Raw genomic sequence first — 22,986 nt, forward strand, 5'->3', positions numbered from 1 at the left:
TAGTTTCATCATCACCTAGACAGACTCGGGTTGTCCAAATTCAATTTCTACTGGGAGTATTTATTTGTCAGCTTTGTTCAGTCGTATGCTTCCCTGCATGATTCCATTTTAAAATGCATATCGTGCTTGGGAAATCAATAGCTTCAGCGTTGTTGTTTTTTTCCCCTTGAAAGGCCCACCGCTATCCGCAGTATGTTCCTTGTAGTATACAGTATACAGAAGCATGTGGCGCTTGATGTGTCCCATATTAAACATAAAATGAATCGTCGCTCTGTAAATGTGTTGACTGCTCCCGCCAGGCTTCTTTTAACTCTCCGCTGATTATAAAAGGGACAAACTTACAAAGACACAGAGCTCAAGATGCTCCACAAGTCCCACCCTGCCACCCCCCAGCTCACACACACACATACACACACACACACACACACACACACCTAGGGAGCTACAAACAGTTAGACAGACAGGCCCAGCTGTCCCCCAGGGGCCAGCCTTTATAATGAGACAGCGATCTTCTTAATTGGCTCCATCTAATGAGGCAACAGAAATGCAATCTTTAGGGGACCTACACCAGAATGCTTTACCCCCACTTTTTCTGTCTTTTGACTATGAGTCTGTGTCAAACAGGCTGTTGTAAACCAGCCTTCGCATGACATCCTAATCCCATGTGAAGATGTGTCAGTGCAGAGAATGTCGAAATGCGGCTGCGTCGGTATCATAATTATTCTACGTTAATATAGTGAGGAGTATAAACTGCTCTGACAGTGATTGACATGCGCCCGCCTTCTAAAAAGCCTGTCAAAGTGACAATGGAGTGTGCCCTGTGCGAACTCATTCCTTCCATCCTGGAAGTGTTCTTGTTCTGACTCATATCCAATTCAGGCTTGATGAGTGGTAGTGATGGACTCCGCAGTAAAAGCTTGCTATAATTTCTTGTGTGCTGTGAGCTGAACGGAGACCACCGACTCAAAACCAGCTCTGAACGAAAAGCTGGAGCTTTCTTCCTGCACACTTTAAATTCTAATCTGCACCTACACATAATGAGGAGGCAATCATTAACTCATTAGATTGAGAACAAAGATTGCATTAGAGTGATGAAATAATGTAGGTGTCTGAAAATGGCTGATTACTCCAAAAACAATACTGCCGTCGCAGTCAGTGCCATGAGGTTACAGTCGTAGACAATTTATTCAAGGCCAATCTAACTTTCCTCAGAAACATCAGGCGTAATAGGCGAGAGCGTCGCTGCTCCAAATTGGGGTAAAATGATGAAGCTTGTCTGGATGAAAGTCTTGGAGTCGGTGTAAATTACTCTTGTATTAGTGAATGAAAGGCCTACAGCTGTCTAGTTAGAGGGAAAGCTGGGTATTGTTGTAAATGTTTTCATACCAATACACACTAATTCAGATTTGATATTGGTTCTTAAATGAGGCCTTAATGATGCCTCTTTTTTTCCATCCGAGCTCAGTATAAATTCCCACAATAACACTTGATGCCTATTATTAAAGCATAAATCGTAGTTCATTCCTATCAGGAATAATGACATACTCACCAGGTTTATTTCTGAGATCTGGGAACGGGGTGATACAGAGAATCAGAATACAAGCTGTGAAAGCTTTAGAATATCTTTTCATAGCCCAAAACACGCATGGTACTGTGTACTATTCTTGTAGGGATTGCTTTTTTAATACCGAGTCCAAGCATGAGGTATTATTTGTGTCACACCCTTCTCCCCCTACCCCTACCACGCAGGGTGGCCATACCATAAAGGTCAACTTTAGGTCATAGCAGCGTATCTGTGCCCGTGAGAGTGTGTGTGTGTGTCTGTGTCGACAGGGGGGGGGGCCATGCAAAGTTCATGGCCGAAAGTGAGATGGCCAATTTCACACCCAGCAGATGCCTGCACCAGTGACCCGCGGCGACAGGTGGGGGACACTAATTGGCAGCGCACACCGTCACAGAGTAGGGTGAACCCATGGTGAGTGAGGGAATGAAGGGGTGAGAGGAGGAGAAGTGGTACCCATGGGGGGCATAAACTGGCACCACATTTGCTGTTGGAAAAACATCCACCCAACGTCAGGTTTAATGATATCTTTTTTCTTTACTAAAATAGGCATTTCATGGTTGATAAGCAAACAGATAATGCTCTGAAAGCTACTCTCTAATCCCATTCTGTTTGCGTTTACCCAGCGAAGACTCTCCTTTGGATTCATTCAGCCCACAGAATCAGGGCCTAGAGAATATATCACAGGGGTGAGCAGTGACAATCAGGGACAAAAGAACTCACAATGACGATATTATCACGACATCTATGGAACATTTGAAAAAATAAATAATACTGATCCTAACCCTAACCCTAACTTTGACTATTGTGTGTTTTGCCACTTGGTATGACGTGGCGCGTACGTGAGATCAATATATTTACCTGCATCCGTCGATTTTAAAATAAAAATACCAAGCAGCTCAAAGGCTGTTTGAGTCACTGTGCCCTGGATTATTGATCTCATGTCTTTGAGCAAAGGGTACTTATTACTCTAACTAAGTATAAACACTCATTCAGCCCTCTCTAGCTCAGTGTTCTCAACTTTATGAGGACTGTTTTCATCATCTCCATATTGGCTTCAAGTCCCCTCCTCCCACGGGAGAAAGCATCCTCAGAGGCCTCATCATCATAACCAACAAACAATGTGCCGATCCAGCCGATGCTGCACTTTATTCCCCTTTGGTTGCATATAACAGCCAGGAAATTGCACAAGACATTTGTGCTTTTGTGTTTTCCCATTTATTACCAGGTTTTTGCAGCGTTTGGTTTTTTATCCTATTTGGTTTGTACTCCGCAAGAAACCAGCATGCTGTGACATATAAATAACTTCTTTTTGTTTCTGATCACTCACTGACTGAGTGATATTTCAGGACGTCAGGGAAACAGACAACATGACTTCTCTCGTGATGTATACAGGGCTATGAATAACTGTGAGGCATGATATCCCGATCAAAGACAAGATGAGATTCATTACAGGACTACTAGTGTGCTTCTAAATTCCCACTCGAGTAACTGGGCTCTCCAGTTCCTCTGTAGTTTGAATTATAAACCTAGAATACCTCTCAACTTCTTTTTTTGTCAGCATGCGAAGCTTTAATCTCCAAACTGGAGAGTAAGCAGCCATACAACATTTCTGCCCCTATCTGCTGAGTGTGTTAGAAAGAGGCTTTGATGAATAGATCTGCTCTCTCCCTTCCATCTCATTATCCTGCTTTATCTGTTTTATGGATTTACACAACTCCTCAACACGTTCTGACACGCGGTCGATAGTGTCAGGGGGGAAAGAAGATGTAGGCTAGCCTTTTTTTTATTTTTTTACTTTCTCGCATTGTTTGTTTAATTTGTCCCATTAGCATTTTGTAGTTTGTGTTATTCTTAGAACGCTTGCGGAGAAGTGGCAGCTTTGATCGCTAGAGACTGATTGAAACTGAGGTATCTGTTAAAAAATGTAAAATTGGGAAATGAAAAGTTGTCTGCTGTCTCCTCTTGGGGCTGTGGCACAGTTCTTCTCGAACTAGGGCGTCGAAGTCATTTAACCTATTTCCATGAAATCGTCCACGAGTATGGCTAGTAGAAGTTCCACGGGGCTATACGACTGCTGTCATACCAGTGCAAAGCTGACGAGATCTGTCTTCTCAGCATATGGAAATGGCAGCTTTGTCGAAAGCGGGCTAATGCCTCAGTCTTTTAGCTGTGACTCACCTATCAACAGACTGAGAGGTGGCATTGTCATGGCTGAGCCCTTTTCTTGTGGGTGTGTATTTGCAGACGTGTGTGTTTGTGGGAGAGTTCGCTTCAGATGTGCACATGCTGGCGTGATTATGTGTGTACCTGTCAGCTACATGCCTGCGCCCCTGCATGTGTTTACGTGCATGTGTTTACGTGCATGTGTGTGTGTGTGTGTGCAGATTAGAGGAGCTCTAGAGGGTGGGTTTCATGTCTCAGCAGGTCACAGATGATCAGATTAACTGAAGCAGGGTTTTCAGCGTCCAGCTGGATTAGCAGCAGGGACCTGGACTCTGCAGGTGCCTCGCAACGCTGCCACTGCAGCCACACGTTGACCATCACCTCCCCAACGAACAGTGGCACACGGGTCGTTATCGCCGCTATCACCTGATAATCTACTTTTAAATTGTCTGCCTCTTTTCTACGTAAAAGCTCCTTTGTAGAAACCGTTCTGACAGATGAAGAAAAACTTGTTTCATAACCTGCATAAAGTATATCACATCTCTTAAAGTAATATACCCTGCACACAATTTAGAGCCCTCTTAATTGTCTTTTGATTGAGCTGTTAGAAAGTAGAATACATCCTTCTTTCACATGCAATCAGCCATGTATTCCAATTCTACCATTGTGGCCTTAGTGTAACATTTTAACATAGTACGGCTCTAATGATCACTTTGAGTGTAGACGCACATCTCCCAGAACTGCCTGCGGTGTGAGCGAACTGATCATCAGCTGCAGTGCCAGTGCTGCGTAGTGTCAACACCAGCATGTGATTGTCAACTGATGCTCAACACTCGGAGATGTCACCACGAAGACTTGGGAGGCAAAGGGAAGACTGACGAAATGTTCAAATGGAGTGAGTTAAAGTCAGTCGACACAGACAGCTGATATTACACATCTCACATGGAGGTTGGGAGTGTTTACACCTTTATCCCACTCTCCCCCTGTCTGTGTGTCTCCTCCTCCTCTCTCTCCTTGGGTAATCTCAGGCGTGTCAGCAGCAGTACTACTCCATCTGTGGGATTACAGTTGGTGAAACAAAGACACTTAATTACTGCTGAGGCAACACAGTCTTACATGTGTATGTGTGTGGCTATAGTTTCTAAATTCCCTGGTCTCTGTCCTTTGCACTTATTTTTTTTATGTTTGCATTCAATCGCATTATCACTAATCCAGCCAGGCCACATATACCTGATCATAACATGATCAGATAGGTTAGTTTTATATTTAAAAGACTTGTTTTTACCAACTGTTCACCATCGATTCATGTTCTCCATTAACAGATCATTTTATAATGGATTTTCAGTGTTTCCTGGTGTCCTGGAGTCTCACTGCTTCAAACAGATCCATTAGTCAGAACGGATCCATTAGAGCCCAAAAACAAAACAGGATCCTTAAGAGGGAGCATTCTCTGTGATTGAGGATGAAGGGAAGCCCTGTCCATGTGCATCCAGCGCCTCGCTACTTCACCGGGTGCTAGGATCACCGGGTCTGCTTTTTCGCAGCCTTCTGAGCACTGTGTTGCCTGTCCTGCTGGTGTCTTATAGCTGGGGGCTTTCACAAAAGTGCTCTTCTTGTGAACTGTTATAGGCTGCATAACCAGCGGTTACTGGAAAAGAGCAAACTGGGAAAATGAGGGAAAGAAAGACATTATGAAAACTGCTTTGATGTCCTCGGAGAAAACCCTCAGAGAGAAAGCAAAAAGGGGGGGGGGGGGACACACGGTCGTAAATGGAAAACTTTTATATTTTATCTAAATGTGGCAGTGAGGCATAAGTTCCTGGAACTGATCATTCCAGGATCAGTTCCAGGAGTTGTTGCAAGCCAAGAAATGCTCTTATTTGGATTTTTATAGGCACAAATATGAATGTCTGTAAACAAAACACCCAGCCAAAAGGATGAGCATGAGCCATGCATATTTTATCAACAATGCAAATGACATAGCATTAAAGGCAGGATGTGAATGCCACGCTGCGAGGACAAGGCGTTGAGGGAGAAAGAAAATAAAGCGATATAAGGGAACACTGAGAGACGAGGAGAGAGCGCGTCCACCCCCCGCCTTCCCTGGTCAGCGGGTATACAACAGGTTCTTCGACTATGCTCTAAGGGGATTACACATATCACAGGCTTCGTGTCAGAAAAATTAGTGTCAGTTTCTTACAGCGGCCCTCCTCCTCTCGCGCTGAGAAGGGCAATCGGATAAACAGGGGAAGACTTTGCTACAGTTTTGTTCTCAAGCCATCCAAAAACATGCTTTGTGTGTATTTTACAGTAAGTCTGTCCCTTTGGATGGGATTACACTTAGTTTCTTCAGTATACTGCTTTATTTGTCTGACCTTTTAAGGTGCCACTGCCTCCACAGCCTTGATGGTGCTTTCAGCCATCACAAGTAACCATTGCCTGTCTTGTGCTGACCCGACATTTTTAAAGTCTGTGTTTCCCCGTCATTTCCCTCCCTGATTGTTTTTTTCTGGATTTCCAATACTGCCAGTCACACTGCCATTGATCACGTCACTGAGCGCTGTGCTAGCATCAGAAAGATATCACTTGGGCTCGGATGCGTAAAGCCTACACAGCTTCTCTCTGCAGCTGGACAAGAAAAGCGGTTTAACGGAGAAACGCATGCACACACATACATCCCAGATCCCCAAGATTGGTCAATATTGTTTCTCCGTTTTAAGTGTTGATGTGGGACAGAAAGCAATGGCTCATTTGGAGTGTATCCATCTTGGATAAGCACCAGGGCACTAGCTTCCTTATTTAGGGCGATTGGAACCACAGGGATGTAATCTAGAGTCGCCTTTACGAGGACATTTACAGCTCCTCTGTCGGCTGCAGCCTATAGGCAGCCACTCTCTGTCTCCAGCGGGCCCGAGGATAGAGCGCCCATTGAGGGCAAAATGCAAATGTTACAGTGGTGGACGGAGGGGCCCACAACTGAAGCGCTATTCTACCGAGGGGGTGGAAGACTGGCCCTCTGTGTCTTGTGCCACCCACAGACACACAACAGTCATCACTCTGACCATTCAGCCGGGCTGATGAAGGAGGCGGGGGCTCGGGGCAAAGGGGTTTCTGCCACTGACGAAGATGGCAGCGGTAAACCCAGTCAGGGGATGCTAATGCCCGTTATAAATGGACCATTTGGGCCAGTGTTCCCTGTAAAATGTGTTACTGTATATTCTGGGGCGCTATTTATGTTTCCCAGACTCGGGGTCAGTTCCATGAGGGGATGTCCTTTAATAATGGCTCTTGTTTGAATGTATCGACTGTCTTGCTGTAATTGCAATAGAGTTTATCATAGGGATTGTAGGAAAATGCTTTTGAGTTTACCTTCTGTATCAGCCCTTAATGAGGCACTGGCTTGGTTCAGCTGGCTTACGAGAGATAGTCCTTGTTTGTCTATGTCTGGTTAACATTATGAACACATTCATTCTTACAATGTAGTCTGCCGGCAGTGGAAAGACATCCACACATTGAAAACATTATTTGAGGCGAGGGAAAGTACAAGAGAGTGGGTCACTGGCATTTCTAATATATATGGTCAGAGGCTGAATGTTGTGGTTTTCCCAAGTGTTTTTCTGTCTGCCTAGTTGCCATAGTTGGAGCGTTGCAGCACGATAGTTATGTTGTGTTTGGGCAAGAGAAATGTTGTACCGTCCTCAGCAGTCTGTCACTGTGTTTGGATGGATTGGGTTTGTTGTGTTCTCATGCCAGTGTGTTTACTGCGGTGAAACTTGTTTTTTCTCTCCCTCGTTCCCTTTGCGAAAGGTTTCTCAGCTGAACTTTGTGTCCCCGTGTCTGATCTGAAACGTGATCCGTGGAATGCTGGGGAAAATGATTTTCTTTCTTCTTTTTTAAGGCACACATGCCAACATGGATAAACAGTTTAGGAATGCCGGTTTTTTTTTTTTACTTACTTGATAAATGACTGAAACGATAAGATAATTATTATATCCAAAATGCAGCAGAATGAGGTTGCATTCACTTACCAGCAGCCGATATCAAGGATGTCAAAAATAAAAGCCTCTGGAAACATTTTACACCATTGAAACCTGTTTTTATAGATACAAAAAAAGTTTTGCGCCAGAATGGATTACCAGAAGTAATTAGTGGACTCTAATTACAAGAACTAAAAACAATTGAAAGAGCCTCAATGGGTGAAGTGAGCGCATTGCTAATCTGTTTATGAAATTAGCTGCCTTTATCCCCTTCCCCCCTGGATCAACCCTAATATGGAACACATTTGAATTGATATTACTACTATATGGAAACTTGGCAAAGTGCTATCTTGTTGGCGATGGCTGTGGGGATTAAAGAATGTGCCAGCAGCAGTAATGTCTCTTGGACAGAGGATCTATTTCAAGTGAAAACAACCGATAATTTATCTTTGATCTCTCCTTCATTGTTCGACGTTTTTCACTGCAAGGAGATAATTATCCAATCTGAATCAAAGCAGCTATTAGTGTATCCCGAAGCATGGATCATAGCATTTTAACACAAGGGCAACGGTGCAGCTTACAATGAGAGTTGCAATGTGAGCGACCCTGCTGAAAGGTATAATATCACCATGTAGCTATGGCTACACACGGCTGGTGCGTGAATCACAGAAGTGCCTTGGTGCTTTCAAAGATCCTTTTCATAGACGTCTGCTCGGAGGCAATGCCCGTAATGAATGGATTTCTGCTCTGCTCTGAGTGGGTGGCTTAGACAGAAGGCACAGTGTGTGTCTTTCTCCGTGGGTGTGTGGGTGTTTGTGTGTTTGCGTGTGTCTGCCACCCTCTGAAAAAGATAAGGGTCCGAAACCAGACGACGCCACAGCATTGTCATCAGCCACGCATGCACTGCCACCGTAGACCACCTATCTGCTTAAACCGTGAGCCATGAGTACTCTTCTTTTTTCTCTGCGATGCAGTGCTGCCTTTCGACAAAGCTTACCTCATCTTATGTGCTTTGAATCCCCAAGCGTGGCAGGGAAACATTATTTCAAACTGCAGCCTGGACCCTTAATCGCACACACAATAGTACATGTAATTTCTATGTACAGCCATCACTACGCAGTTCTGTAAAGTGGCCTTACCGTGTTTTATTAAAGCAAGAATCACTTCTACCATAAAGCACATGTTGGATTTTCACCCTTACTTGGAGCTAATCAGAGAGACGTGACGTGGGTGAAAGCTTTTTAACTACTGTGCACAGTACCAATAAATTAACACCTCCCTAATGTTTAATGAATGCACCATAATACATGTGTGGGGGTGTGCATTTTTATCAGCATTGTTACTTGCTGTCAGCTGTGAACGCCAGGATATCTTTTCCAGGATAGGATTAGCCCAGAATATAGCCTTGGACTACCTGACCTCATATATCTAGTATTAAAGCACTTCTCCTGAAATCTCCTCTTTTGTGTGCAACCTCATGTTTTAACACCTCCAAAGGATATCAGCCATTTTGATGTCCTTTCACCATATTAATAGCAAATCCATATCCTCTTCACTATGAAGCACTGAGACTTCCAGGAGCCTCAGCTAGTAAAAGACACTGAAGAATGTGACACGTTTACATGTTGAAAGAAAGGCTATGGTCACGCCGACATTAGCACCTAAAGATGCAGCTGTGTCTGCAGTCCAGGTAGTCACATGACTCTTAACCTCGCAACAGATCAAATAATTGTCCTGTTTCATAGTATCATACACTGGACTCTATTGATCATTTGCCCTTTTTGCGTGTACCTGTAGAGACCTTGCCTCTTTAAAGAAAACTGGATAACATGCTTTAAGATGGTGAACATTCATTCCAATATAAATTGCGGCATGGGGGGGGGTTTGGTAATAACATACTCCAATCAATGCAGACCCTTGTGTTGCTTAAATGCAGTGCTATTTCCAGCTTGAACGCCCACCCTACCTTTGACTCATCTACTCTCTTGTTCCACGGTAACTTCATCCAAACCACTTTGTTATAAATAATTAAATGCATGTCAATACTACGTTTAACGTTTGGCACTTAGATACTGTATGACACTGCAGCAAACAAGACAAAAGTAACATGTCCACATAAAATTCCTGCCTTAAACAGCGTTTCATGTGGATACGGGTGGAGATGCATATATTTCTTCTGCTTCATCAGTCCACACAAACTGTGTACAAACGTCTGAGGTAATTCTACTGCAAATAATGAGTGCCGTTTTTTAAATAGTGTTATAAATTCCATTGCCATGACAGCCCCAGCGAAGGTGCTTAATTTATTTGCTTTTTCCACCTCCAAACTAGACAAAAAGGAAGACCGAAGACAAATCAAACCTAATTTATGCAAAGAAAAGGCTCTCAAACTAAGGCTTTACGAGTCCAAGTCTTGCACTTAGTGCGACAGCGCCTGTACGTTATGAAACACTCCCGAGTAGCTCCACCACCATTTATCTCATCACTTTAAATGGAGAATAATGATGAGTAATTGCAAAAAGCATCTGTCACTCACAGGTTATAGATGAACTGAATGTGGAGCAAAAGGTAATGGCTTCACAATAAGTGACAAAGCGAGTGGTCTGCGGTGGTGTGTGCATGTGCAAGGCGTCTTTTATTTGTGTCCGTCTGTCTGTGATCTCTGTATGGTGCTTTGGTGATGCTGTGCTTCCCTGCCGACTCAGTTTGGGATGTTGTCCAGAGCTCAGCTTCAGCACCAGCACCAGCTCCCTCCCTCTCTCTCACACACACACACACACACACACACACACACACACACACACACACATACAGTCACACCCGCCCACACAGTTTCTCCTGCACACATGCACTGTTACACTTGCCTACGCATTCTCTCTCGTGGACGCAGATACACAAGGCGCACATACACACGCCTTTTGCTCGTGTCGGTGGCGGTGCATAAGGCTCCAATTAGTTTTGACACCTCTGAGGTTTTCGATTGCGGGGTGCAGAACGTTGTTCCTCTGGTCTGGACAGGGCTTAACAGAACTGTTTATCGGCGCGCATGTGTACCAGCGTGTGTGGGCGATGCTTGTTGTGATTTAGTACGCATATGTGTGGGCAGGTGAGATTTTGTGCACGAGAACCGTTGGGTGGGGGGGTATCAGCGGTTTGTTGCAGCTTTAACACCCGGGGTGTGGAAGCCGGTCCCGTCTCACTCATGACTCATGATTACAGAGCTGCTCCAGGTGTCGCGAGTGAATGTCATACCTGTTATCAGATGTTAAAGCCACCACACAGGGCATCAAACACACTATTTCTGATTCAAAGCTGCCACAAAGGATATTAAGTCTGAGGACACTAGAAGGTTTCTTTGTAATCTTTGAATAAACACACAAAGATATGAAATGAAGGTATTTTGCTTGTGATACACATGCGTTGGCAGCACAGGTGTCAGAGAGGAAGAAAAGGATGGCCAGGTTTTATTAGTTTTTCCTTTGATGAGGATTATTAGTTATTTACAACGGGAGCCTGGCTTTATTACAATTTCTTTTTCTTTGCCTGCCCACCTAACGTACAAAAACAAAGCTCTCAGTGTGGCGATAGAGACTTGAACAGGTTGAGTAGCTACTTCAGATCCCTGTTGCTTGGTGAGTGACACTCTGGGCTTTCAAGCCTTTGTGTTAACAGAAACAATCCATATCATGCTTTTATTCATTTGCATCACAAACCCCATGGGATGTGTTCCAGATAAGTGCTTTACTAAGAATAGTATAAGAAGAATGTGTTTATTATTTGCTGCTTCCAGGGCTCAGGCAATATTTGATTTACCATATCTATCAATATCAATATTGTGTAAATGTGTTAGGGATGATGTTTTTTTTCTGCTTTTAAAGTCAGACACGGATAATAAAAAGGAAGACAAAATCATTTAAAATAGAATGAAATGCTAGAAAATAAAAGTGAATAAACAGAAAATACAGTTAAAGTGCTTTAATGCAGACTTTCGCAGCAGATATATAAAAAGAAAGGATTAAAAGCACAGGTGTAATGAATAACATTAACGATGGCTCTGTTCTTTTAAGTTACCCAGAAGGCCATGCCAGTCAGACATATCTAGACCGCATGCAGTCGTTAATAATGTTATTGATTGCACCTGTGCGTTTCCTGTTATGACGGGAGGACGGTCAGAGCACATTCAAGATCCTCGTCTTATTATCGGGGTATTTCCTGTTTGATTTGAGGACTTAAATATGTGTGTGAGTGCAGCACTTGAGTAATTAAACGTCGCTCGTCAGCGTGCGTGTGGACGGAGCTGCCATATATTCTTTATGAGAGGAAATGAGAGAAGATGTGCTGTGGCTCTTTCATGTCATGGAGTTAAGGGGTGTTTGGTCCTGATTTAATTTAGCTTCACCTCCCTTGCCCTCCTTTACGTTCGCCGAAAAGTGCCATGTCATGCCGGCCATGTCACCCCCTCTCCTTTTGCCTCTCTGGCCTTTCCCTGTTTATCTCCCCTTTCTCCTCTGTACTAACTCATATGACTCCGCTCTGCCCACGTCTTCTCCACCTCTCCTCTCCTCACCTTCACTTTCCATACTACCCTTCACTATGTTGCTCCCTCCTGACCCCTCTCCTCCCTTCCTCCCACTCTCCTCGCAATAAGCACCGCAATGAGGATCCATATTGGATTATTGTGTTTGCCATTAGCCTCTGGGTTGACGGTGTAATTGCCTTCATCCACCAGGGTCTCTGTAAGCGTGACCCTGCCAACCCTGCATTTGCATTTCCACAGAGGACGCTGGGTGACCTGTGCATCCAAAAGCTACGGAGATGTAGTCGTGATGTCGAGAATCAGAACTGGAGCCCTAGCCTTTGTCCACCTCTCCTCATTTCCATCTCTGCACTGAACACTGGCCTGTCAGTGTGCCCGAGGTGCAGACAGGACTAAGACCAGTTAAAAAGCTAGAAAGCTAGAAACTGGTAATTATGTCTCTTAAAAGAAAGAGACTTGCCGAGAGCTACATGCTCCCCTCACTGGATCGGCGCAAACACCCCTCAATGCTTAGCTCTCATCAATTTTCACACTTTCCAAGTATTAATATGTATGCTGCCTCGAAGCACTTGTTGCTTTGGAGTCTGTGTCAAAATCAATGCCCACAAAATCTGCCACATCCTCAGGCAGAAAAACAACCTGTTCTTCATCAGGTTTATTATAAAGAAATCGCTTCTCACTTCATTCTGTTGATCAGAGACTTTAAAGTTTTCAGACTGTTAATGACCTTGTTTGTTTGTGTGTCTCTCTCTCTCTCTCTCTCCCGCCTCCCCCCTCTCTCTCCCATCAACTTTGTTTTGCTGCTCAGGGCCGTTGCACACGAGAGAACTGCAAATACCTCCACCCGCCCGCTCACCTGAAGACCCAGCTGGAGATCAACGGGCGAAATAACCTGATCCAGCAGAAGACAGCAGCCGCCATGTTGGCTCAGCAGATGCAGTTCATGATCCCCGGCACCACCATGCAACCCATGGTAAGTGCTGTGTGCCACTGCAATGTGACTCACTGTGAAAATAGGCGACATTAGGACGTTATCCTTCATGCCTGTGTAATACAAAGTGTCATGATCTCGGCACAAGCGTCAGCAGGGCATGAGACGTCTCTTACCGTACCTTCTATGAGATTACCCTTCGTTCAGATAACATCTCGGGCTAGAATGATCATGAAATTGTTCTCACAATAGTTATTGAGATGGCCTTGAGCACAAAGCACAACACTCCCCAACTCCTCTCCGGGAGTTGCTCTGCAGTCAGCCGTAGACCGTGGTTGCACTGGGCAGCTGCCAGGTGTGAACGTGTTTAACTGCATCAATGTAACGCTGGTTGAAGCTGAAAAAGAACATGCTTGCTCAGCAAAATCTTCCCGGGATACACAGAGGTTAAAAAAAAAAACCTTCTCTTGTTTCTACCCTCGCTTCCCTCTCTCTCCGCTTCCCCCCCCCCTGAAACCTATTCCTCTGTGTTCCCCCGGCTCTCTCTGTACCTGTCACACCCGCTCCCCACCTCACCTCTCTTCTGTCTCACCCACCGCTCTGCACAGCTGCGCCCTTCGTTCATTTGTCTCTTGTGTCTCCAACTTCTCTCCCTCTTTTCTATCGCCATACTATTGTATACTTTCACCCTCTGCCCCCTCCCCTACATTCAGCCATTTCCTTTGCCCCTGACTGCCATTTTAATTCAAGAAAATGAACAAGAGCAGACAGAATATCTTAAAGCAGTTCAAATAACTCTGGGTCTTTCTCTCCATGTACAGCAGTCGTTTCCAGTCAGCCAGGGTCTGGGATCCAGCGCAGGTTTGAGCTACGCACCCTACCTGACTCCCATGTCCCACAGTATGGGCCTGGTGCCCACAGACATCCTGCCCAACAGCCCCTGTATGGTCCCCGGCAGCCCGCCTATCTCCGTGAGCGGCGGCTTCCTCCAACCAGAAACTGCTGCGTACCGACAAGCTGGAGGTGACCCACCCAATCTCTCGCTCTCTCTCTCTCTCTCTCTCTCTCTCTCTCTCTCTCTCTCTCTCTCTCTCTCTCTCTCTCTCTCTCTCTCTCTCTCTCTCTCTCTCTCTCTCTCTCTCTGCAGACGAGCATGACAGCTCATCACACCTAATGTTGCCTTTGACGTCGTGCAGTATAATTATGGGGACACCTCACTGTGTGAATGGTGTGAAAGAGCTTGCACTCGATACGTGGCACTAATGAGCATCATTTATAACTCCAGAGTATTGACAGGGTTCTTGATACAATCGTCACAAATACATGTGTAACATCTGAAAAGATTTCCTCATTCTGTGCCGTGAATACAGGAAAAAACCGCCCTGGTTACCACAGGAGTTGGCATAGCAACAAATACAATACACTTACGCACATCTTTAACCTTTGAAAAAACTTTTCGAATGCAACCTCTTGTTATATAAATTGCCTGAAAGGATAAGAAAGTTTTCTCTTTCATAAGCTATACATACATTCGGAAGATGCCTTTAAATAAGCAGAACAAGCAGCAGTTCAAAAGTCAAAACAAGCCTGTAGCTGTTAATAGCAGCCAGCTTTGTGTTCAGCTGTATTAATTGTTTAATTTTGAATCTAAACAACACTATCAGCCTCCTTGCTTGATCGTTTTTTTTTTACCTCTGCATTATCCTTGAGCGTTCGTTAAGGAACATCTGATTGAGAATGAGAAACATGAGATAGTGTGAGCTTAGATTGGAAATCGCTCAACACAAACTGATACTTGCCAGACAGCCACAGTTAGACCGGGACAATCACGACAACTTCAGCAACCTCCATCTGCCCCCTGGCAAACGACACCGAATGAGAAGAGCTTGGTGATTAACGAGAGGTTTTTTTTTTTTTTTTTTATATAGAGATAAACAATAATCTCCCTAAGACCTGGAGGTGATGCGTAGGTGTGTGCCTCTATGTGTTTTTCTCTGGGAGTGCTATCACTTAGCAACTGAATGAAGTTGGCTCTAATGAAACAGTATCCCTGTGAGACACGTATACACTCCCACACAAAACCAGTGTGTGTGTGTGTGTGTGTGAGTGTGTCAGTCCCAGAGTGCAAGTCAAAAGCAGATCCCCATGTGATTATGCCCGAGCACGAACAGTTGAACACTGACTGGTTCAGTGACTCCACAATCATTTGTGTTTGGCACACATTGCACTTCAGTTTCATGCTGTTCAGGCCTTTTCACACCTTTTTATTGTCAGCATAAAAATAATATATATATTTTTTCAAGTCTAGTGAAGCAGAATGAAGTAAAACCTTAAGTTCTGCTTGTAAGACATCGTATAATTGAGTGGTTATAAAAAAAAAAAAAAGCATAATATGATCTTATTTTTCTTTTTCTCTGCACAAAGATATTCTTCTTGACACCAAAATGTCAAATTCTTTCAAAAAATCTAATAACGTCATCAAGATTGTGATAGCTGCCTGCTGTGTTAGATCAAGTCTTCACGGTTTGAATGTCTCTGTGCGTTTTTCTTTTCTCTCTCTTCTTGCATGCATCCATCTGTGTGTCTGTGTGTTTCGTTCGTCCACCTGACTCTCCCGCTCCCAGGTTTGCCGCGAGTTCCAGCGGGGCAACTGCGCTCGCGGGGAGACCGACTGCCGCTTCGCTCACCCCAGCGACAGCCCCATGATCGACACCAGCGACAACACGGTCACCGTCTGCATGGACTACATCAAGAGCCGCTGCTCCCGCGAGAAGTGCAAGTACTTCCACCCCCCAGCCCACCTGCAGGCCAAGATTAAGGCCGCCCAACACCAGGCCAACCAGACAGCTGTGGCTGCACAAGCCGCAGCCACAGCTGCAGCCATGGTGAGAGCACAGCATTACAGCGTACCTACTGTACCCAGCAGGAAACACACATACCTGTCCTTGTAGAAATCCAAACACATTTTATAGAGCAGTACTTGTAAGGTCTGGAAGGGACAATAAGGCTAGTTTATAAAGCACCTATACACAGTTTACCTTGAACTTTCCAAGAGCTTAGCCTTTCATTGTAGCATCCAGGAAGGCGTTATAGGGCACCAAGTAAACACATTATTATGGGAGGTTTATGGTTGTGGAAGAGCAAGTAAACACAATACATACAGTATTCTTCACACTCTAAATAACATTCACTTTAGCACAGTATAAAGCATCCATGCCTAGTAACGGCTACCTGGCTTTATACAAAGTGCATAAAATACAAATTACATTATAGGCTCACTGAATACACAAAAAATGTTTTGCGAGTCATCTTGGTTTACACAATATGTAAACACATGCTGCCGATTAGACACCCACAGTAACATAAAATGTGGAGCGCTGCTTTATTACTGTATAAAACATACCCACCTCTGCTGGATTATTCTAGTGCACTCCAGTGTACTGTTCACTAACAATAGTCACCCCAAAGTGAGGCCGTTGTATACAATAAACAGGGTTTAGTGAGACCTAAATGCATCGGTATAATGCCGCAAGAACAATCTGTTATTATCTCACCGCAGTACGCTTTTATTTTTCAATGCCCTTGGTTCATACAGAGACAATGTGCTGGCTCACCCTCCATCCCACCTCCCCCCTGCTCTCAATGATAAGTGCGGCTCTCTGCAGATCAGTGTAAATTGAATCGGGGATGGATGAGGATGCAGCCTCACGGGCGGGGGTTTACCCTCCTCCGCCTTTTTAGTTGGAAAAAATTCCCCAACAGGCTGAGGAAGAGACAGACAGTTGAGATGGACATACAGACAGACAGTGGGAAGGGTTTGGCAGTGCGTCTTGGCTGTGCCTGTGCCCCGCCCTCTGACAGGCTTCTTCTCATTGGTCCTTTGGCTGCTGCACTCGCACACCTTGTACTGCGCCAGTGTTGCTGACTGACTTTTTTCCCCCCTCCATGGCATGGGCATGCTTTACGCGTTGCACATACCTCTCTCATTGGCTGGCTCCATTGCTGCTTGCTCTCTTTGTCCTTCCTCCATAAGTCCACACAGTGCGGATGATAAGTCGCCCCTGAGTTCAGGTTAGTTTGTGCATTTTGTAGCAGCTGCACGAAAGCAGGGAAACAACAAGGAATTGGAACATGCATAAATAAAAGAGAGCCTGAGACCCTAAGGCGCTATAACCTGATGTTGACCCCGTCAGCGCTGTTTTTCTTAAAGGCACACTGTGTACCTTAGCTCAACCACTTCCCCATCAGGCACACAGTGCTTAGTCATACAAGAAGATTTAGTTTATCTTCCCGGTGCATCCTTGACAATCCTGTGCTTTGTCATACTCCTATAATGTTCCTCATATGCTCAAGTTTAGCAACTTTATGACCCAATTTACTAGAGGTGAGCAGGGTTAACTTTTGGACAATAAGTTGTTTAGTCAGCACCTTAATCCAATTTTCTTTTAGCCCTTAGCTTAAACTGAAGCCCTTTTTATTGAAGCAGAGACCCATAAAACCTGTATTGCTGCACTGCTGCAAATAGGTAATATCATTATCCATAATTCACTTTTTCTTTTTAAATCTAAAGCAAATAGGCTAAAGTGTGCTGTAGATAACGTTACACATTAACTGATACAGTTACAGTAAGAAGATCCTATTATGGAGATTATGTTGTTTTACTGTGCCACATTATGTGTTGCTTGCCATGCTGTGATCTTCTCCCTCATTGCAAGTCGAATGCGGTCATCTCTGCTTTTCACGTCACTTTAATAGGCCATCTTCCATTTGAACTAACCACAGTGTTTAAGTGTGTTAACACTGCAGCGCATCAGCAATGCCTTGTCGCTCTTTAATGTTACATACTATTAGAAACAAACGCATACGTGACGCAGGAGGCTTGTGCATGGACCCCTTAACTGCTGTGCTCATCACATCCATGTCATCTTTTTTTTTTCCTCCCTCTCAATTAACAAAAGCAATAAGTTGAAATAAAGCAGTTTATTATTACCTCGGTAGCTTGGCTTCACACGTAGATTTGTAAACACGTTTAAAGGTACTTGTCGTACGTAGGAGGAACGTAAGAATAAACAGAGCTCCACATTCTGTGATATATAACTCGCCTCCCGAAGTTCATCGATCACACTAACAAAGCCACACGATGCAGATGTAGTTTGAGGACTTTCACTTACCTCAAGCACGATAGACGTGAATCGACACCACTACAGAAAAAAGATTTGATCGGATAGTTGGGGGGCTACTTATTGTAGCTGCCACACGGGTGACAGCTTTTCAACAGCCTCAGTGTTTATGTGTAGTTTAAAACCTACCTGCACAACTGTGTCTGCTTCTTGCTGCCAATTGTGAGGGCAGAGTTCAATCACTTAAGGGGCTTCGACCAGAGCTCACTCACATCCCAACGGGTGTTTTTAGATATTTCTCAGGCCCCAAACAACCTCCAGTAGCACTGTAACTCTTGTGTGTGTAGCACTTCTTTGAAAGCTGCAGAGAACCTGCCTATGTTCAGATCTCACATGTCAGCCCAGTAGTCTGAATCAGTTGTGTTTACTGCATTTTCTTCTTGCGTAGATATTTCAAAAACAAAGTTGATTTACTTGTTCAGAAATAGTTGACGTTACTACTAAATGCTTTCCCAGTAGTTTTGAAATACGTCATAGAATCTTGCTTTTTTTATTTATTTTTTAACCAAAGGTAAATGTAGATGCTTTTTTTTTGCTTTTGTACTAATTCAAAAAAGTAGCAATGTTTTCTTTGAAGTAAACAAAACAATTTTTTGTTTATGTGCATGCCTATTGTTTTGTATGTGGTATACTTGCATTCAGATTATTTTTGTTTTTGTTTTTTTCCTTCTCACCTATCCACAATGCAATGCTGTCCCCCATGACGCACCTCTGCTTGCTGTTACCTGTATGTTAATACGCTTGAATCCCATTGGCCCACTGCCATCATGTGCTCGCTGCCTGCTAATTAAAGACTCAGTCGACTGCCAAAGCAATGAAGCGACCCCTCGAGGCAACTGTAGACCTGGTACTTTGACCTTTCACCTTTTGCTTTGCATGTAGCTTCTTTAATTGTACTGTAGCCACTCACACAATTTAAGTTGGCTCTTTTATGTTTTTGTGAAACCCTGTAAGACACTTTAAAGTATAAATATTTGTCTTTTTATGATCACCAGTGGCAATTCTAGATTGTACTGTTCATTTACTAATGTAATGTTAAAATAATTCCAGCTATCACACTGTTTTCTTTAATGTGTTGTTGATTGCCTTGCTATGGTGTAGTTTCTCATTGTCCTTGTGATAGTTACAGCAAGTTTCCATTGTTGCCTTGTGCTGTGCATAGACCAATAACACATTTGTAAATATCAGTGTTGACTTGTGTGAGTATGCGGATCAAATCTACTGTTCTTCTGTTGTGTGTGTGTGTGTGTGTGTGTGTTTTTGGTGGATAGGCGTTCCCCCACGGCATCCTCCAGCCCCTACCAAAGAGACAAGCACTTGAGAAGTGCAACGGCTCCCTGTTCAACCCCAGTGTTTTGCACTACCAGCAGGCGCTGGCCAACGCACAGCTCCAGCAGTCCGCTTTCTTTCCCACAGGTAAGAGCTCCAGATCGATACGCACGGCACACGGGAGCACTCGTATGTATGCAGAGCGAACACACACACGTACACCCACTGAATGTGCTCAGCTGACCTTCCATCCATCACAAATATAAAGTGAGATCACCTCTCATGATCACTTACATCTGTTTAGTCGTTTGAGTGACGCACGTAAGGAGCCCTGCTGCAATAGTGCGTGTGCTAATGTTTCAAATATTCACCGCGTCATCCCAAAACTTTGATCTAATGGCTGCCAATATAACACCTAATCGCTGCCAGGTTAAAGGGCAGTGCAGGCTTTCTACCAGAGCAATAAAATATGATATGTTGACACTGAATACCAAAAGAGTTAAACAAGCCATAATCTAATAATGACAAACGCAACTTGCATCAGTGCATCAATATAAAAAAAAAAAGTTTTAAAAGGAGCAATTTTGTTCCAATTTCCCAAAAGTATGCTCCCTTATTCCTCTTCAGTCCCCCCAAACAAAAGACACTCAACTCCTCTCATGGAAGCTAACAGAAGCTTAAGCCCCCTCGGGTCAGCCGCTCACATGAGTTGACTGCAGCTGATACAGCAGCCTGTAGCCACACTGAGTCATGTGGAGGAGACGTCCCATCCCTCACTCTTCTTTTTTACCTGCTCGTTTGGCTGACAGCCCCTCCTCCCTCCCTCCCGCCCGCTGTATCTGTGTGTGGGAAGTAGCTCAGGGTTAAAGTCGTGTTTTCAAATCATGTTATTACAGATCTAAGTTCCACATGGGTGGGGTTTAGACAAAGACAATACGAAGCAGATATTACTTTATACTTAATTGATGCAGACAGTAAACCCTTCCCATCGTCATTAGGGAGGCCTGTGCACATCATTGTACTGACACCTCATGGTGCTGCTGTTTGCCACCTCTTTAGTTTTATTCTCTCTATTATTTAGTCTTCTCTCTCTTTTTCTACACATTACTTATTTAGATTGTTAATTATTTGTCCTCAAATTCTTATAGCATATATATTAAGGCTGTGTATTGAGAAGTTCTGCATTTGTAATGAACCTTGTTGTGTTTTGAGAATTGATACAGTATCACAAAACATCATCGCTATACTCAAGTGTATCAATATATACATTCCTAATGTATATATAAATGTACTAGTTGCACCTATTTAATTGCAGCGGTTCTGTGGCCTCTGAAGATCAAGAATATTATGGGATAGTCGACACTATATAGACAGTAATCTTCTTTTTTTTGCTCGTGGATCAGTAGAAAAATGTGTTTTAACTTAATAAACAGCTGAATCTCAGACACCAGAATGCTCAAATCAAGCCAACTTTATTAATGTAGTCCATAATTACAAATGTGTCCCAGTGGGCACTACGAAATATACAAGAAATTACTCTCTGTCCTTGACGAGTAAACTCTGCAAAACAAATTGAACAGGGACAGATTATCTATCATTTCCTTCCTCCAAGCCTGCAAACAAATCTCATTGATCCAGCTATGCAACATATTAAACATCATTTTAAAAATTCACATTGTACCTTAGTTTGCTTTATGTTTGTGGAGCTGTGTCTGTATGTAAACAGTAATTTCTTGCTAATGCCATAGACTAGTCTAGTATAAGGGAACTCCTCTGCTTGCTACTGCATTCATAACAGGCTGACAGCACCACTGTAGCAGTAGCATCTGAGTGAAGTCTTCCACCTTTTTGTTTTGTCGTGTCTAACCTTGTTGATCTCCACCCTCTCAATTAACCCATTTATTTCCTCCTCTTCTCTCTCTCCCTCTCTGTCCCCCCCCCCCCCCCTCTCCCTCTCTCTGTCTTTCTCTGCATGAACACAACAGGGTCAGTCTTGTGCATGACTCCTAGCAGTCTTGGTAGGTCTTGACCTTCCATTTGCTCTCTCACACACACTGTTTGATGTATGGGGGGAGGGGGGGGGAGTGGGTAATATCTGCAGCCCTTGCAGGTGAGACAAAAAGTAATCGCATCACCTCCTGTGGCGGTGATGAAACGTTAAAAAAATGTGCTCTAAGTCAAACTGTTTATTTCTTTACGCTGAGGTATGAAACACATTCTTGTGTCCTCTTTGTATCACCTGAAAGAGATGCCACTTTCTTTAGCTCTTCTGTCCCTACTGACTTACTCGCTAATGTTTGTTTGTTTATGATGAAATTGATACAATACTGCAGACTGGTCTGTTCTTTAAGCTGTAGGATAGCTACTGTCTGTTTGCTGTGCTGTGTTGATCAGGAAATTTAAATCAGTTTCCCAGAGAAGTTATTTCAGCTACACAGCCGGAGCGTTTGTCTCTGCTAAAAGGGGATGGGAATTACAAAACGTCCCAGTCGGCTGAAGAGCAGGTCCCAAGTAAATGGAAAAATTGATGACAAGGAATAATGATTCCCAGCATCATATCACAACAATCTATCAAGAGTAGCATGTTTATGGCATGGGGGATGAAGTACCTGCCCGGGTCTCTGGCGTCTTCCTGCTGTTCAAGCTCACTCAGCTCACATGAATTAGGAAAATGAAATTCCCATCCCTGTTGCCAAAAGGTGCCATCGATTCATTGTCATTGGTGTCCCTCAACTTCTCTGGGAAAAACATTAAACTGATTTTTCCGTATAAATTTCCTTACTTGTGATTGTAATCAGCTTCTCTCCTCTTGTTTTTTTTTTGTTTGTTTTTCTCCCATGCTCTCTTATTTCTTTCTTCCTTCCTGTCCTCCTTGCTTTGCATTGTGAATGGTTGCATGCCATCTGCCGGTGTAACCCTAACGATGGCTTGCTGGCTCTGTAACATCCGCCACCATCAACTACAACAACTACAACAACAACAACAACAACAACAACAACAACAACAACAAACGATACCGATGACACACACACATCACAACTGTTGCCATGGTTACCATAACGCTCCACCTACCTGTCCATTGCTGCCACCTCCTTCCCTCTCCCCAATTACTCCTCCTCCTCCTCCTCCTCCTCCTCCCTCTCCCCACACCTCTCCTTTCCCACCCTCAAAACAAAGTCCCCATGATGTACAGTGCTGCGCCTGCTACTGTCTCTGCAGCAACAACTCCTGCCACAAGTGTCCCCTACGCAGCAACAGCACCAGCCAATCAGGTTTGCTCCTTTTAAAGCTTTCTTTCATCAGTCCCTGGAGCTCTGAATAAGTACTGCCTCCCCATCCATCCACCCGCTCACGCTGGCATGAGA

The 22,986-nt window shown here is 44.0% G+C and overlaps 1 protein-coding gene across 1 annotated transcript in view; it reads left to right on the forward strand.

Annotated features, from left to right (window-relative positions):
• The window catches only part of LOC115019853 (muscleblind-like protein 2a), a 43,096-nt gene that overhangs the window by 13,689 nt on the left and 6,421 nt on the right, over nt 1-22,986 (forward strand). Inside the window, 7 exon segments of the mRNA XM_029449517.1 lie at nt 13,050-13,214; nt 13,994-14,146; nt 14,148-14,195; nt 15,797-16,057; nt 19,146-19,199; nt 19,624-19,768; nt 22,799-22,893. Coding sequence (XP_029305377.1) covers nt 13,050-13,214; nt 13,994-14,146; nt 14,148-14,195; nt 15,797-16,057; nt 19,146-19,199; nt 19,624-19,768; nt 22,799-22,893 — 921 coding nt within the window.

This window comes from Cottoperca gobio, chromosome 2, assembly GCF_900634415.1.
Source record: "Cottoperca gobio chromosome 2, fCotGob3.1, whole genome shotgun sequence".
Lineage (NCBI taxonomy): Eukaryota > Metazoa > Chordata > Actinopteri > Perciformes > Bovichtidae > Cottoperca > Cottoperca gobio.